The sequence below is a fragment of the Pimephales promelas genome, chromosome 6, assembly GCF_988280905.1.
Source record: "Pimephales promelas chromosome 6, fPimPro1.hap1.1, whole genome shotgun sequence".
NCBI lineage: Eukaryota > Metazoa > Chordata > Actinopteri > Cypriniformes > Leuciscidae > Pimephales > Pimephales promelas.
In genome coordinates this window covers 25,220,975-25,238,930 of record NC_142774.1, presented here as the reverse complement: position 1 = coordinate 25,238,930, position 17,956 = coordinate 25,220,975, and the positions used below count along the sequence as shown (strand labels likewise).

At 35.9% G+C, this 17,956-nt stretch overlaps 4 protein-coding genes across 6 annotated transcripts in view; 2 read left to right on the top strand and 2 right to left on the bottom strand.

Annotated features, from left to right (window-relative positions):
* Positions 1-1,868: 1,868 nt before the first annotated feature.
* Positions 1,869-6,085, bottom strand: anp32b (acidic nuclear phosphoprotein 32 family member B). The gene is made up of 7 exons (XM_039694465.2): positions 5,865-6,085; positions 3,943-4,092; positions 3,721-3,843; positions 2,925-3,111; positions 2,721-2,833; positions 2,575-2,644; positions 1,869-2,475 (listed from the first exon to the last, which is right to left on the bottom strand). The coding sequence occupies exons 1-7, from the start codon at positions 5,916-5,918 to the stop codon at positions 2,378-2,380; spliced, it is 795 nt and encodes a 264-aa protein (XP_039550399.1). The 5' UTR covers positions 5,919-6,085; the 3' UTR covers positions 1,869-2,377.
* A 2,882-nt stretch (positions 6,086-8,967) lies between these two features.
* Positions 8,968-10,630, top strand: hemgn (hemogen). Of its 2 annotated transcripts, none has more exons than XM_039694498.2 (4): positions 8,968-9,128; positions 9,495-9,573; positions 9,733-10,055; positions 10,174-10,630. In XM_039694498.2, the coding sequence occupies exons 1-4, from the start codon at positions 9,071-9,073 to the stop codon at positions 10,296-10,298; spliced, it is 585 nt and encodes a 194-aa protein (XP_039550432.2). In that variant the 5' UTR covers positions 8,968-9,070; the 3' UTR covers positions 10,299-10,630. The 2 variants fall into 2 exon arrangements, with proteins under 2 accessions (XP_039550432.2, XP_039550424.2); XM_039694490.2 differs by having other exon boundaries at positions 9,495-9,585.
* A 136-nt stretch (positions 10,631-10,766) lies between these two features.
* trmo (tRNA methyltransferase O) lies at positions 10,767-15,299 on the bottom strand. 2 transcript variants are annotated; one of them, XM_039694476.2, is made up of 6 exons: positions 15,099-15,299; positions 14,856-15,010; positions 14,453-14,627; positions 12,994-13,151; positions 11,515-12,039; positions 10,767-11,435 (listed from the first exon to the last, which is right to left on the bottom strand). In XM_039694476.2, the coding sequence occupies exons 1-6, from the start codon at positions 15,185-15,187 to the stop codon at positions 11,203-11,205; spliced, it is 1,335 nt and encodes a 444-aa protein (XP_039550410.2). In that variant the 5' UTR covers positions 15,188-15,299; the 3' UTR covers positions 10,767-11,202. The 2 variants fall into 2 exon arrangements, with proteins under 2 accessions (XP_039550410.2, XP_088988411.1); XM_089132285.1 differs by having other exon boundaries at positions 11,257-11,431.
* An 856-nt stretch (positions 15,300-16,155) lies between these two features.
* The window catches only part of spag5 (sperm associated antigen 5), a 33,628-nt gene continuing 31,827 nt past the window's right edge, over positions 16,156-17,956 (top strand). Inside the window, exons 1-3 of the mRNA XM_039694510.2 lie at positions 16,156-16,312; positions 17,599-17,641; positions 17,749-17,865. Coding sequence (XP_039550444.2) covers positions 17,615-17,641; positions 17,749-17,865 — 144 coding nt within the window. The 5' untranslated portion in view covers positions 16,156-16,312; positions 17,599-17,614. The remainder of the gene's footprint in view (positions 16,313-17,598; positions 17,642-17,748; positions 17,866-17,956) is intronic.

The following is a 17,956-nucleotide window of genomic DNA, read 5'->3' as shown; positions in this document are numbered from 1 at the left end:
CTAGAAAGTATACATAATATCGACCAACTACTGTTTTTAAACCATGGAAAGAGGTCAATATAACAGCAGGAGAACAATTATGTCACATAACGTTACATTCAGCTCAGGAAAGCCATTTAATGACCATAGCATGTTAATTGAATAGAAAAAATAACAAGAGAGGAGATTTTGCTGATCACTATATCACACATTTATTATATTTTTTTTACTTATGTCATTAAATAATTGTTATTATACGCGAATGTCCGCGTCTTGTACTCGCCCAGGAAATCTGTAAACCGTACGGCACCAGACAGGGGCAGTCGACCCCGGGTATTCACAATGTTTTCTCTTCAAAATTTAAATTTTACTGCCACCATTGAAACAATTTATAACGGAAACTGTTTACCCACTCGACATTATACAAGGGATAACGTTGTGACGTTAGTGACAGTCGTAAATCGCGAGCTGTTTATTCCAGTGGACGCAAGTTGCAACTAAAACAATAGAAGGCAATGGCGCAACGCTACCCAGCAACAGCTCAGTAATGGCGCCCGCTTACTTCCGGTAGTTTCGCCGGATTCGTCTATAGGTGCATGTAAAGTTTCAGAATTTCCACAGAATGGAAAAATTAGGCATTTTACTGTAAATTACATGTTACATTAGTATGCTGATTTTCTGTTTAACATTTTCATTTATATTTGTATTTTATTATTATTATCATTGTGGAGACATCTTGTGGCCTTTTTGTAAGCTTACTGAGCCCTACGGATGCCCATTTGTCCATGTTTGCAAAAATCGGTGTAGCCTGTGTGATTCTCATTTAAACAATATATTTTATTTTACTATGGGACAGGTATATTTCAAATTCTGAAGGCAATCCTGTTCCTGTAGAATGTTTGACAGGGCGATTATGTGGACAGCAGTAGGACTGTACACTGACCTGTCCCCTGTCCTGCAGGGGTCCTACACGATCCCTGTTTACAGAACTACACAACATTGTTGGTGGTGTCCTCATGTGGCTGTGAAAGGAAACGCAACCACTTTTCAATAGGTGAAAGCAATGTGGAAGTAATTTTGTATTTTGAATACAATAGAGTTTAAAGCTCCAAAAACCAACAGCTGTTGCATAGGGATGTTCTCAGATTCTCTCACCTCAATAGGATTACGAGACAAAAGTTTGATATTAACATAATTGTCAATTACTAATATCATATATCTGCAGTCTTACCAAGTTCTAAGTGAACACAAGATCAGGAATACAGCAAGAAGTGGTCTTCTAATGAAGGTACAGTTTAACCTAATACCTGAACTGTGACTGACTGTCAGGTCAAGCTCTCAAGTTGTATTGGTCATACATGCGCTTTACTTGTATAAATTCACACAATTTGATGAACACAATGTTCGGTTGGCCAGCACAATGGTTTAATTTTTTTTTTTGTGCTACATTTATGTTCAATGAAACCAATCAACTTGTTTTTCTGATTTCCGGTTGGATTTGTGTAGGGCCTCAGATTTGCTTTATTAGATTGTCACTGCATGCTGATGATGTTACATGTTATTATTAGTCATAACTATTTAATAAATATCCCAATAACTTAAGTAAAACTGGCAAAACTGTAAAAGTCACAATGTTTCAGCTGTGAAGAATGAACTTAAATCGAATGATCTCTTCTCACTTGGTTTTGATTGCATTTTAGAAAATTAAATGGAAATGGAAAATAAGTGGCAGCATCATGAATTGTGCATCTGAAAAAAAAAAAAAGATCCATCTTTCCAGCTGCCCTGCAGGTAATGGTGATCTTAAAACATACACAAGTCCTCAACCTCTCATTGTCAGTCATCAAATAAATGTTTACACAAAGTACAGAGAGAAATAGGAGAGCGAGCAAAGCACAAAATGTTATTTTATTTACAAAGTTTTTGTCTTACAGAAAGTAAAAATGTAGCTACAACCTTGATTTGCGCCACAGGCTGCCACACTAAAATTATGGCCCGCTTGTCGCACAGTTGCTATAGCAATTGTATTGGGAAATTTGAAACAAAAACTAAAGGGGTAGGAAATGTCAACAAAAGAAAAAAGAAAGAAAGAAAAACACTTTCAACAAAATATTAAAAGCACAGACCCAAAACTAAATACCAGTCCCCAAAGGTTTTCGGAACACAAACGGGCAGGGGATTGACAGTGGACTTGTGGAATGCCGAGTAAGCCACCGACCCAGAAGGCTTTCATTCAGCTCGTAGGCTCCATATGAACAGCTCCACCCGTCCGGTACAGTCTTGCCCCCACAGGGAGCTTAGCGCTTGGGTAAGGAGGAGAGAAAAGGTTGATGGGATAGCCGAGTTGTTGGAAAGGAAGGAGAGGGAAGGGTTGGTAACAAGAGTTGTTCATTGGCTTTTAATCATCCTCGTCGTCGTCGTCGTCATCATCGTCATCCTCATCCTCCTCCTCGGCTTCTCGTTTTCTCTTCTCTCCCTTTCCTCCTTGCACTTCGACTGAGCGAGAGAAAAATAATGTTGCTTAAAAATCGCTTGGACGCCAACAGAACTAAAGGTTGCCATAAAATCAGAAAAGGGTTCATTTGAATATCTCACCTTCATCATCATCGTCGTCATCGTCATCTTCGTCATCCTCTACTCCTCCATCCTGACCAAAATCTTCCTCCTGAAAGCAACAAGCCATGTCATTAAATAGGTTGTCTGTGTTCTCCATAAACCATCACATAATGGTAAACTCGTACCTCATCCTCTCCACTGCCGTCCTCCTCATCCTCCTCGCCTTCAACCTCATCTTCGTCGTCATCGTCGTCTTCCTCTTCATCAAACTCTTCCTCATCCTCCTCTTCTTCTCCTTCTGTGATTAAAGCGACATAAATTAACATTGTTAACCCTAAAAAAAAAATAAACCGCTGTTTAAACACCGAAACAGAGCTGGCCACACCGACCCTCATCATCGTCATCATCGACTCCATCGGCTTCTCCGTCTGAGTCCGACGCCTCGCGGTCATCCATATCGTAGCCGTCCAGATATGTGAGCTGCGGAAGGAGCTTGAAGACGCTTTCCCGGTAGTCATTCAAGTTTGTGACTTCACAATTGAAAAGGTCAAGACTTTTCAAATGGTCAAGTTTTTTCTGCCAAAATGAACAGATCAATCACAAAACTTTCATTTTCATCATCATTTTTGATAAGGAACACCGCTCAAATGTTTTGTACAATTAAAGGGATATTTATGTACATTTACAAAAAAAAAGTTTTTTTTTAGATGCAACACAAAACGTGATATTTTGAGAAATTTTGTTTGGCCACTAAATCAGTAAATCACTAAATCCACCTATTTTTATGCACATTTGGGAGTACTGAATAAAAATAAAATAAAAAACACGCTGTAAGGCCTGGCATATGAAATAACTGACGTAAAAATACAGTTTGTTGAACCTTTAGAAAAAATCTTAAAAACAAAATCCTGTGTCTCTCGAGTACCACATTTGATACATCAGACTTCTATAGCCAATACTGTATAATACAGGAGATCATATGAGAGGGGAAAAAAAATTATTCAGAGGTCAAAAAGGAGCCAAAATATGAAATTTGGTGCAGTTACTGATATTTATATGGCCAAAAAGTAAGATGAAATTCTGATAGATTGTAATGCAAATCAATGAAGAGGTTTAATAAGGTTTAGCTACAGAAACTTTAAAGTGGAAAACTGTAAGTGCTTGAGACAGGAAGTCTGTACAAACCAAAGGTTCCAATGTGCTGATGTCTTTTAGTTTGTTGCCACTTAGGTTTAGATGTGTGAGATTGGGGAGTTTTTCAGCTAAAACATCAAGGCCACCAGAAATTCTGTTGTCACTGAGTTCCAACTGAAAATGAAAATAAACATATATATATATACACACACATGTCAGAGCACAAATTCAATGACATTGTACTATAGAGTTAAATAAACAGTGTGATATTACCTTTTTAAGTTTTCCAAGTTTGGGAAGGTTGGAAACTGAGAGAAGACCAACATTTATCAAACTTAGAAATTCAAGATTAACAAATTCTGCTGTGAGGCCTTCAATTTTCCCTTCATTTGATCTGCAGTTGTCAAGGACAAGTTCTCGTACCTAGAAGGATACAACATAAGAGCGTGTTAATAAGGTTAAACTACCATAACATGAAATTGCAACTAATTTTATCAAAGAGGGGTGTTGGGACACGCTGGCTAACATGGACATGCTCAATGGAGGCGACAAACTATGCTGGTTATAAAAAAGTTTCTCAACTGAAAAAACAAACAAAAACAAAAATAAAATTAAAAAAAAACATGTTTTGTAAACAACTTGTATTTACAGCGTGGTGGGGCGTTTTGCGTTGCCTTATGTTTATGTACATGTTTATTTAGATTTTAGGAAAGCATCTAACGTGAAAATCATTGAACACTGTTTAAGCGGTTGCTGTTGTGGCCCGATGGCTCACTGTCGCAGCGAGTCACCAATGAGAAAACAGCAGATTACACGCCGACAGCCAGACAACATGGACATATCCGAAAGACACCACCGTATTTTTAGTGAAATTGTGTGTGACAAACTGCAAATGGAGGGTACTTAAGCCCCTGTGTAAGATGGAAGCGATATGTCGATGGCGTATTCCTGCTGCGAAAGACGAAGACAGAGCGGAAATTAGTGAGACAAAAATGGAGAGTTTCTTTCTCTCATGACAACATGGCGTCTCCTCAGATGCACTACATTGACAGGAAAACTCTCCATATTAAACAAAACTCAAACTCTGCGTTCGAAAACTTGATTCTATGCGGTTACTTGGATTACATGATCATATTTTACGCGATGTTCAGTTAATTTTATAACTGGATTTACACATTTCCACCGCGTTGTCCTAAACTAGCACATGTAACGTTAGCTTCTTCTTAGTCGCTCCGTTCCTTCGTTGCAGACGTCGTGCTACTTACTATATCTTTATGTTTTAAAATCACCAGCGCGAATATTTATTGTGTATACGTGTTAGTTTAATCGGCAACGTTAACGTTAGAGGCGCGTGGGGAGTAATGGCGGGAATCTGTGTCTCGCAGCAGCGAGTAACAATTTAACGAATAAAACACAACACCATCTAATTAATAACAAATACATGTATCAATAATAGATCGTTAAAGACTACTTTTGATAATCTCTTTGCAGTTTATTTAAAAAAAACTTTTTTTTTAAATAAAATATCACTTTATTCATATAATCAACAAGCCTCGGTGCCCATAAAAAGAAAATTCATAATGCGACTGTATGTTCATCAAATTACATATTTACTTATTGAACCGGTGGTATTATTACTCTTCCTGAACATCGTAGGAAAGGAAGACCTTTGTTTTAGTGTGATGGAGGCCAACATATGACTGTTTTTAAGAAAGTGTGTTAGTGTATGGTTATCTTCAGATATATCTGGTTTATTACTTTAGCCTTTAAGTGGTTGTGATAAAGGGCGCCTCATGTTAGCAACAAACATGGCCACCACGGTGAAATAAACCATCCCATCCATATCGTACCACGCCGATGTTAAACCGAGTAAATATTAAGCATAAAAGCATGCTATATCATAATACACACATCCAGCATGGGGGGGCATAAAATGCTGCAATAATGCCTTCAGCTTTCTAAACTAACGTTACTCGGAATAGCTTACACAGTCAGGATCCTTTCATATCAAAACAAGACGGATGGACAAATTAATGCTGTGAATCTATCCACGCAGTACGTTACTTTCTCTGTGCCGGGGGTATTACACCCATGTGCTTACCATTAAACCACTACACATAGATCAGTTGAAGTAGAAAGTAGCCCGGCTAGCATGGCTGGACACAGAACTAAAGGTTTGGCTCAAAATTACTCACATCAGATGGTGTCCTGTTCCTCAGCTCCAAATGAATCCTCTTTTTCATGTCCATATCGCCCTCAAAAGTTGGACTCTTCCCTCTTGGGTTCTGGAGGAATTTCTGTTCAGCCCAAAAGGTAGAAAGATGCCTTAATGGAGGGAGAATATGGGACTGTATAATGATCTGAGCCCAGCGCCAAGTTACTCTGGGAGAGCAGAAACCATGGAGGGAAACGGCAATGAAACAAATATATACTCAATAGCGCCATCTCTGGCCAACGACGCGCACTGCAGCCACACAAACAAGATCAACGACAGCAGTGCTGCATTACAGTAGCCTATGTGACATGAGAAGTTTGTTAACATTTTGTACTTACAGTAAAATGGGTTGGAAAGGTTCCATATATTTCGTATGTCATTTATTGTTGTATCAATAGACGTTGTTTATTATGGCTTTTGAATATATACATGCATCATCTTGGGGAAAGAAGCAGAACCCTGTTTGTCTGGGACAAAATGGCCTTATTTTTTATGGCATATCTGCATTAAAACGTGTAAACATTAACATTTTATTTTCCTTGTTACATCAAGTTAGTTATTCTAGCTCAGACAGCCAATTTGATAGCTATTTTATTTTTCAATATGTGCAAAAAAGACATCAAGATCTTAAATCCTAAATGCATATTAAACGTTTCACTAAAGAAATTGTATTAGATATTATTTTGTTTCCAAATATTGTCAAATGTAACAGTGTCTGGTAAGCAAATCACTTGACTATACACCAACTTAAATTATTCTATTGCAGAGAAACAACAATCTGTGTGTGTTACTATAATATGGCTCAAAGCAGTATGTTTTTTTTAATTGGGGTGATATCATTTATAGGCCTACAATATATTCCAAAATTAAAATATTTTTGTCTTTTTTTTCTATTTGAATATTAAGGTTATGCACATTGTTTGCTGTTCAACAAGTTCACTTGCTAGGATCTTGCCAGGAGAGGGCATCATTTTGCGTCTACATTGTGACAAAAATTAAGTTAAAACCAAGGGTAACTAAATAACAATTGAATAGTTCAGATGCAAAAGCCTCTAAGTGCCATTTGAAATTTTCTACTAGAATGATAATTTTTATCAAGCTTGTATATTTAAGTTCAGTGATGTCACTTAAATGGCAATGATAATTACCTATTAATTGTTATTTAAGTGAAATTACTGAACTTAAATATACAAGTTTGATAAAAATCATCATTAAAGAAGAACATTTCAAATGGCATTTAGAGGCTTTTGCATCTGAACTCTTCAATTACAAAAGCATATATGCAAATGAATGTCATACTTAAAATAAAAAAGCAGTCCTATAAGCAAGCTATAAGCACACAAGGCAGCAAGGAACAAAGAGGCCACATAGACAGTCGCAACTCCATTGTTCACAACTGCACAACAAATAATGACTTCATTAGCCATGAACAAACTTTTTACAAAGAGTTTCCTTGCAGGGTAGTTGGTCAGAAATATGAAAACCCCTGACCCAGTTTTAACAAGCACTCAATGTCAATATAGTAGGAGATTTGTAGGGTCAGCCATCTTATTGATATCATTCAGACCAATTATTGCCCTGTTGCATAATGGCAAAAGAATATGAGGCTGTTTTGTACTCGGTGCATGTGGTGCAATCACTTTTCCCTTATGATATTTCAGTGTTCTTGGATGACAACAACCCAAAATAAACCCAAAATAAAAAAACAAGACCAGTTTCAGTATAGTAGTCAAACACCTTCCATGGCCACCATTGACGTCTTTAAAAAAATATTTTATCCAACAACGAACTGTAGGCTTTTCTTCATGAAGAATAATGCAATATCCCACTCACAGAGGCTCCTGATGTTCTGAAGGCGTCTTATTAAAATGCTGTTCACTGTTGCTGTTTTTTTTTTTTTTTTTTTTTATGATGGTGGAGGTAACCACATTACACCAGTGGGAGAGAAGAAAATCAAGTATTTAATTGTAATGGCATGCAACAAAGTGCTAGGGGAAAGTAATTTGTTGCACAAAGTGTAATGAATTTATACAGTAAATAAAAGTTAAATCATTTTAATATAAATGATGAATTGTCAACTGTATGTCAATTTTTATTTAATTAATCTCAAAGTTGTTCCTGGAGAAGTCATGCACAGTATCTAAATGGTGGGACTGCAAAACTCAATATGTTTGGACCTGATTGTAACACACCCAGTGAGCAGCAGAGATAAAATGAGAGGGCATGAGCTTTATACTTTTTGAGTATTCAAATAACATGGAAATACAGAAATGCCTGCAGCATGGTTGTTTTCTCTTTCAAAATTGATTTATTCTGGATGGGTTTTCTTTTTTAAATGTCTTCAAAATACACTATGTGGATTCATGAACCATATATGTCATCATTTAAATTCTAATTTGATTCTTTTAATATCCCAAAACATCCTGTTTTATGAGATCCATGACTTAAGTTCACCAAACAATAAACGGATTAAAGGAATAGAAGACATGAAAACTGATATAGAAGGTTAGGTTAAGAGAACTTTCTCAAAACTTAAACCGAACAGTATAGGCTTGAGAAAACTTTTCTGAATGTTGCAAATAGAGAATGTTAGGATGTATATTTGGGGAACTTTCCCAAAATGTTCCAAAAATTGTTAGCTGCGATATAGAGTCTGAAGCACATGGCGTCCGTCTTGGACTTTTTTGTCTTGACTCTTTAGTGAAAAACCTTGCTCAACTCAATTGTATTAAAGTTACTTATAAGTTGTCTCTTCAAGATGACAAATAGATTTTCACAGTATAGCCTACAATTTTTTGTCTGAGTCAATCTACTGTATAATAATTTAAACCTATCAATGAATCTTTATTAGTTTTGGCCTATATTGATCATTTAGCTACATGTTTGTCTATGACCCTTGACCAAGTCAAGAATAGCGGTCATCTCTCATGACGACAGGCAAACAGTCACAAAAGTGCACAGGCAGCCAGCATCATGACCTCCTTTTTTTACTTTCTTCTGTGAGTATTGTGCCAAGTCCTCCACCTTTGCAAATAAGATAAGAGCACAACTGCAAGAACTCTCCCAGCACTACGGTAATGTTTAACCAGATAATTATTCTCTTAGCGGCAGGAAGAGTAAATGGGCACATATTTTTTTTCAGCCCTGTCATTTCAATACTTCATATTCATGTGACAGGACAACAAAATGGAAGAGATGTTGGAGAAAGAGATTCTGCTGTCAGAAGACAAAGATTCTGATGAAGGTATGACTTTTATAGGCTATCACAACTTCAAAATGAATAACTTAATTAAACAGCTTGATGACCTGAATTTGTTCATTATCAATTCATTAAGATTGTATATTAGTGACCGTTTAAGTTTTCCAAAAAAAAAAAATGGTTTAGATGAAACATTTAACATCAAGAACAGAAAACTGTTTTGAGTAGAACCATAATAATTGACATGAAATACCGATCATTTATCGCATTGATAAGTCTGAAACATGCATTGAGCAACTCTTTTATACGCTCATGACCTGATTTCTGAATACTTTTGGTTGGTGATACTAGTAAACTAAAACCTGCAGGAGCCAAAACAGCAAAGGACTGAGTGATTTGTTTGTTTGGTAGGTGGAATTCGGCGGCGACTGAGAGACAGAGACCTGTTGAAGAAACGAAAAGCCGAGGCAGAGGAAAAGGCAACCAACCAGTGGGTTTATGGGTAAAGATAGTATTGAATGAGGCCAATAAAAGCACTGGGAAAGGCTATTGATTATTTATTTTCCAATTCAACTCACATTGTGATACTGATGCAGATCCACAAATTTGGAGATTTCGCTCAAATAACGTTTCCTCACATTGACTGCAGGGCACAAAGCCTTAAAAGAGTGAAAAAGAGGACCAGCAGTACCCCAGGAAGGAAAGGTCGACCAAGGAAAGAACAGCCTATAATTATTCCTGAAGATCTTGGTCTGCCTGAGGAAACAGATCCTTCTCCTCTCACACTTCCCATCACAGTACCTGTAATACCCACTACAGCAGAGACAGTGCCCATTCAACCAGCTGAGCCACAGCCAGAGCTGGTGCCTGTTGAAGCAGCCAGTGAAAAACCTCTCGAAGAGTTTCTGATCGAGGATCTGGGGCCGGATGAGGAGGAAGACATGCCTCAAAAAAGCCTTATCATTGATACAGGTATTTGGGGAAATGGCCCTACGTTTTTTAGTAGTGGTCTGAATTCATGACTGGGTTATTCATTTGTAAAATGAAGCATTTTATATATTGATTTGTCAATGCAAATGTTGTTTTTTAGGTGATAGTGAGCAGCCATTTGCTGATGTGCCTGAACAAATTGAAGTCTCAATGCCAGCATTTCTCCCACCACCTGGTCCTTCTCAAGCAGACAGCCAAGGCCTATCCGAGAATGTACTTATCTGAGTATCCATTTTCTATAGTAAAATAAAGCATTTTCTATATTTACTTTATCTCAAAGCATTTCAAAACCTGAAACAAGAAAAAGGGGATATTTATTAAAAGTGTTCATGTTTCTGTGTACATAAGCCACTCATCAATATACTCTGTCCAAATGATTTTAATAAAATAAAAATATGAAATTGTGTTAGACTAGTATAGCACTTTTGTGCCCCCTGGTGATTATAAAAGAGAACTTTTAAATACAAAACAACCAGATATTTTCCTTTTAACCTCTATGACAAATAATCTGTTTAGTTTGTACAACTTATTTTAAAATAAACGGGTTTTATATTTTGTCTTTGTCTACAGCAATTTCCTCATTGGATCCATCATCCTCCTATGAGAATCAATTTTATTTGCAACACTTTGTAAACAGTACTTCACTGGAGACATATTCACCAAATTCTAAAATGCAACAAACAACACACAAACTATGATTAAAATACACATTTTATTATGTCAAACTATGAAATTCTAGTAATACAGTTTCAAAACATTTTTGCTGAGCATTATGTTAATCTATAGAAAGTCGATGCTGCGGACCACAACAATATCTTTAGGGGTTTTGTGAAGGTTTTAAATAAAAAAAAATGAATGACAAGGATGCTGCATCAGTTTGGTTACAAATTAAAGGGTAGCTAACTTTTCTGTCATCATTTCATCACCTTCATGCCACTCCAAACATACATGACTGAATTTCTTAAAATATTTTGAAGAATGTTGGTAACCAAACAGTTTTGGTAAACACTGACTTTCATTATATGGACAAAAAAAAACATTTAAATGTTGACTGAGGATGACGACATTTCCATTTTTGGGTGAACTATCCTACAAGTAATTTTCATTGAAAGTGTAAATCTGACTAAACTCACACAATATTTGTGAGTTCTGAACTCTGCACAGGTTTGACTCTCACAACCTCCACACAACCATCTCCAAACCAGCAGGTGATGTCAGCTGTATCCAGGGTAAAGAAGAACAGGCGGTCTTGACAACGTGTGCGACGATATACTGATCTGGGGTCTGCAGACAGAATGCCGTGGATAGCAGCCACTGCTTCATCTGGTCCTTTCAAGAACTGGAACTTTGGTCTTGTGCTGTCTAGTAAATAAGAAATCAATTAGAAAAATGATAATTGCCTTGATTAGAAAACCACTCGGGTATAAGAACGATCTAATACCTGTACTGTCGCAGGGAAGAAACTCTTTGAGCTCTTTTTCAGCAATTGGAGTAAATCGCACATCTAGGTTACTGACAGGAGGCGCCCTGACCCAGGCAGCGATAGTACTGTAGTCCTCATGGCCAAATCTGAGACTGGACGAACTTAAAGGGTTTGTACCCACTGCAGCGCCTTCAGGAGTATCCGTGTTTTTGTCTTCATCTGGATTCTCAGGGAAAAGTTGTTGCTGTCTGAGATAGTTTTTAACTTCTTCAAGTATATCACTGGATCCAGACCTTTCTGAAGAAGAGAAATCTGAAGCAGCGGCAGGACAAACACTGTGCTCCGAGGAAGGTTCAGATGATGTCTCTAAGGTGTCTGGTTCTTCATCTAGATCCATCGGGTCTGTGAATGATGTTTGTTTATATTCACTGTTGGTATCATCTGTTCTTGTTTTGGGAGAATCATAGTCTGGAATATATGGCTTGATGTCCAGGACAGGTGTTCCAGCGATAATATCAACCCCTGACAAGTGAAGTGTATCCCCTTGAAAATCAAATGATAACTGATTACTCATATTAAATAGGCTATCATATTGACTATGACAAACTTGATGCAACACTAGCTGTCCCGTTCATTGTTCGTTTTCATTAAAGCTTTGATTGACGGTGATAATGACCTAAAGTGAAAATAAAAAGTCACTGTTTCCTTTGAAAAATCTTACAATGCAGTACATCTCTACACAATATATTGAATCTATCCAAGTTAATTTAATAATAATAGTAATTATAATAAAAACACAACAACCAACTGGTTAGTTAACAGTTGTTGTAAAACTAAAACTATTAAAAATAAATTCAAACTGAAATTGAAATGAAAAATAAAATAAAATATAAATATGAGGTGAAAAACATAAAACTGAGAAATGTCACCTTGTCAACTAATTTAAATAAATACTATAATAGTACATAAATAACACTGCATACATGACAAACCTCTTTTAGAGGAGTGGTTCTCAAGTTTTTTTGGCAAACCTCATTGTTCCAAACATTATTTAAAGGCCATGCCCATGACTTTTTCTGTTGTTCTCGATTTACTGGATAAGGATTAAGGATAAGAACTTTTTTTTTTTTCACTCAAATTCTTTCTGACAAAATATTTTTTGAGCTAAGCATAATTTGACAAATGTCTATTCATAAAACAATCATGGAGTTTTTAGATAATTTATTCATATACACAACTTCTCCAGTTCTAGAAATAACTTTTTTTTTTAAATTAGGCGGCCACAGCTCATAGAGTATATCTGGACATTGGAAACCCTGGTTCTTCAAGAAGTGAATTAAAATGGGAAACACTTGTTATAATATCTCAAATTTTAGATAATTAGTTGTTTTGGCTACTTTAATTTTTATTTTGTTGTCATTTTGCTGTCCCCTTGGAAGTTTGCTAGGTTGAGAACCACTGTCCTAGAGTTCATTAAGTCCAGTAAAACTGTGGTACCTGTGATTCTTTCTAGCTTTGCCAAGGTCAGTCCCAAAGCATTGGGCCTGTGGGGGCTGCGGGTAGAGTACACCCCCACCCTCTGGCCATTCAGTCGGGGCGGCTTTACTTTGGCTTTATAGCTCATTTGCCCATTCTTATGGAAAAGGAAAATGATCCTGAGAATGTCAAAGAAAAAGAGAAAAGAGTTCACACAAATGTGTACTTAACTTTCAATTGTCATTAATTAGGTCTGGCCACTTGTCAGGCCTGTTTAGAAACATTATCAAATGTACTTCTAACGGCTAAACCCATTCACTTTTGATTTTGAATGACCATCATTATCTCAAACAGTGCATTGCTATTTAAAAAGTGCAGTTCAATTCAATTATTCTATCTATTTATCTAGACCGTCCAGCTAAGCTCTGAGCATGGTGGTGAACATTATAATTTTGCAAATAGGCTTGCAATGGTATAGCTTTTCATGGAATGGCAACTGTCTCAGAAAATATCATGGTTTTACAGTACACAGTATTACACAATAATTGTTATTGTTATAAAAGCTATATAGATCATAAGAGTAAATGTACGCTTAAGAACGTTATTTGGCTGAACATCGTAATGAAACCATGTTCAATGGAAGTATGTGTACAAAAGTCTGCCTTTCAAAAAAGAAATTAAAAAGATATGTACATCTTCAATTTGAACAAAATAAATTAGTTCTAAAAAGTAAGTCACATTTACTGTTGTTCTGTAATTTTTTTTGTGAGCAAAATCCAGTCATTTCAACAGGAATATTTTGTATATAATATAATTTTGAATGAGGAGGAAAGTTTTCCCCACTATGATTTAGCAACGGGTTGAAGTTGGTCAAGTGGATTTGCCACGGTGACAAACAAAAAGCTTCACATCAAATGTAATAAGTTTATGTTGTTTTTTAAACAACATACATGGCAGTATAATATAAAGTAATGTATGTATGTATATATGAAGAGTTCAGATGCAAAAGCCTCTAAATGCCATTTGAAATTTTCTTCTTTAATGATGATTTTTATCAAACTTGTATATTTAAGTTCAGTAATTTCACTTGAATAACAATTAATAGGTAATTATCATTGCCATTTAAGTGAAATCACTGAATTTAAATATACAAGCTTGATAAAAATGATCATTCTAGAAGAAAATTTCAAATGGCACTTAGAGACGTTTGCATCTGAACTCTTCATATATATATATATATTTATATATATATAAATTCTATTTTGTTCAGATTATTATAGCAGCATGAATTTCTTAATTTCTGTCTGTAATGAAAGTTGGCAAATCTGACAGGCAGTCGAGGAGGAAAGAAGATGATGTGTATGGGCAAATGCAATTCTCTGTCCAGATTTATTTGTCAATATCCTAGAAAAGCATTTTTTTTAAAACCTTAGAATACCATGAAGACCAGTACACCACTGCAAACCTATTTTCTACACACCAGATATGGGAGTATTGTTCCAGTCCAACTAAAGAATGTTCAGGGTTATTGAAGACGGATGGTTCAATCTTCAAGCTGGCCCGTGAAGAACTGCATATTGTGGGTTGACGTGGAGTGCCAGTTTTGACTGCAAAACATGAGTTGATATATCCAATAGGTACCGTCTGAATACGCCCTGTGATGTTAAAGACAGACACATATGGTTTAGACATTTTTATATGACATGACAAACAAGGCGGCGTGACCACAACCTCTATAATAAACAACAACATCTGGACTGAAAAAAACTCTTTGACATAATCTATGACAGTTTATTCATCCAATTCTGAAAAGTGCAGCAAATACAAGTTCTGCCTAAAAAGGTCAACTGCTGTATCTAAAGTGAAAGGAGATTAATTTTTACCGTGTTCTAATAATTGTTTAATTCCACCCGGGCTCTGAGATGGGCTTTTGGTCACTGATGGTAATCTGTCATCATGTTTCATACAGTCTGTCAACATGGACTGAATAGACGACAACTGCTTCTTATGTGCTCGTATGGATCCATCAATCTGCTGTCTATTTGATCAACAAAACCAATAAAGGAATCACATTTTCATGATAATCATATCTCATATACAACATTCATGCTGATTTGAGGACCTACCTGAGATTTTTTATCTCTCTTCTCATTATTGATGCCTGCTCTGTCAGTTTTCTGACTTGTTCGGCACAACTACACAATGATAGCGACATTTTAGTGATACTGTATAAGATTTACACTTAGAAATTAGTTGATGTGATGGTGACTGACTGCAACTGCAATACGAACACGTGTTTCGCTATTGAGAGGAAAATGTTGGACAACCAAAAACTTTAGAGGAATTACTTTCTTCTGGTGTAGGACCGTACCGCCACCTACTGTTTACTGTGCTATCAACACATGCCATCTACATTCCTTACTGGCCACTAAAAAAAGGCATCTCATGGGTTTCTTTGATATGAAATTTGGAAAATTAGTGTATGTCAATTATTTGTGTATGTCAAGGATAAAAAAGGTTTTGTGTACTTTTTTATTAAAATACAGTAAAACAGTATTGTGAAATATAATTATAATTAAAAATAACTGTTTTCTTTATATAATAATTTATAATTATTCATGTGTGATGGTAAAGCTGAATTTCCAGCATCATTACTCAGTCTTTTGTGTCACATCACATGATCCTTCGGAAATCATTCAAATCCCCTTTCTTTTACCGTCTGTGTCTAATCATTATATGGTTTTCAAGAAACAGTTCAGATGATTTTTTTTTTTTTGCTGTTTAATACTTTGTATGGTTTTACTACTACCTATAGTTTTTTTTAACAAAATTTGGATTTGACAAAACTAGGTGTAATTTTTGACCATCGACATTTATGAATGTGATATTCTGTCTAATAACGGACGATAACCTCCAGGGGGCGGTTGGAGAACTGTAAAACAGGAAAATAAAACGTCCAATCCTCCATAATAGCAAACGCGATAGCAGTCCTCATTCTATGTTGTGCAAATAATGTTCTATGATTCGTAAAAAAACAAACAAAACAAAAAACAAGAAGAAAGAGTGCACTACTAAGAAGAAATAAAAGAAAATAATGATTTCACAACAGTCCAGTAGCTGGCACTTTGCACATGGCATGCGCGCATTTCCAATAAACCAAAGAAGAAGAACGTTTCCGGAAGTCACGTGGTGTTTTTACCCAATGAGGTGTATGTGCGTTTTATTTTGAACGTCGTATTGGCGGTTAAGTCGATAACATTGTGTGCTTATAATAGTAACGTTACTCAAGTCAGAATCAAAATAAGTAGCTACTAACGTCAAGCGCTTATGAGACTCAAAGGTAAGAATTAAAGAAGGAACATAATTTATTATTAATGTAATCATTAATAATAATCTGTGTTGTCGATTTCGTTTGTCTAATTTATTTTATTAATCTGCAAGATAAAGAATGTTTCAGAACTTAAGTTACCGAGTTAACTTAACTCACCTAACGTTACCTAAAGTTACCTGAACCGTATTTAAGCAGCATTTGATAGGCGCATTTGACAGTCTGCTGGACTGGCTAACGTTAGGCGTTGAGACACCGCCAAAGTTGACATTTGAGGATGCAATCAGTGTTGTTTATGTCTTAATGCTAAAATATATCTATACAGATAACAAACAGCAAAACTACTTAAAAATGTACTCACTGTTAACGATAGCCTCATTTCAATAATGTCGCTAGGGATACTCCACCCAAAAATGAAAATTCTGTCATCATTTACTCACCCTCAAGTTGTTGCAAACCTGTAAGTTTATTTCTTCTGCCGAACACAAAAAAAGATGTGAAACTAGAAGAACTTTGGCACCGTTGACTTCAATTGTATTTTTTGTTTTTTCTACTATGAAAGTCAATGGTGTCAAACAACTGTTTGTTTCCAATCGAGAAGAAACTCGTACAGATTTGCAACAACTTGAGGGTGAGTAAATGATACCAGAATTTAAATTTTTTTGATGGAATAACGTTATCCCTTTAATAAGATATGAGAAATGTGTGCAATTTATAAAGACCTCTGATGCAAAAGCCACCTATGTCAAACATGAGATAATAACATTGAGTGGATGCGCTCTCCACATATTGCGGAGAGCATCTAACGTTAGTTCAATTTTATCAAATACTTTCACTTCAAACTCACTAAATCCCAGACTCAGTCATCATGTACAGTACAAGTAGAAACATATACATAGGAGCCTGATAAAATGTTAATATTAAAGAAAAAAAGTTACACAGGACTTGCATCTGAAGTCTTCATTTAATTGTATATTTAACTTCAGAGCAATGTAGCCTAGTTATCTCTGCTTGTAGTTAATGTAAGCAAGATTTATATATAAAAGTGTTTATATAGATCTAACATTCCTTAAAGATGTACTTATTACTGTTGTTTGCTTATGATATGTTCTATTTCCATATTCATCAAACTCTTGTCAAAATGAAATCAACGTGACTTTTAAAAACTGCTGATTTAACCTATGTTGTGTTTACTTGATGATGATACTGGAAAATTATAATGTTGTTTTTTGTTTGCTAACTTAGTTGAATCATCTTGCATCGTGACCTCTGCTTAACTATTGTGTGATTGATTGCAGATATTAATCTAAAAACATGTCATATGTCAGTGGCTTGTCAAACGTGAGTACCACATGCCCATATTTTAACTATAAAAATGAATCTATTGTTCCTACCATCAGTATGACAGTCTGAGCCCTTGGAATAAAGGTTTTTGTTCTGTATTTCAGCCCAGATCAGATAGAGTCCCATTCAGAGATGTACAGAATGAACTGCTTAATTTGCAGGACACGCCAGCTTTGATGCTTAAACCTGTGTCAGTGCATGAGACGGAGCCTAAAATGAAGGTATGAAGTCATTCCTTCAATCACTTGCTTTATCTTTCCACCTTCTGTGATGTCTAGTTCATAATAATAAAAATGAGCAATTTTACTATTA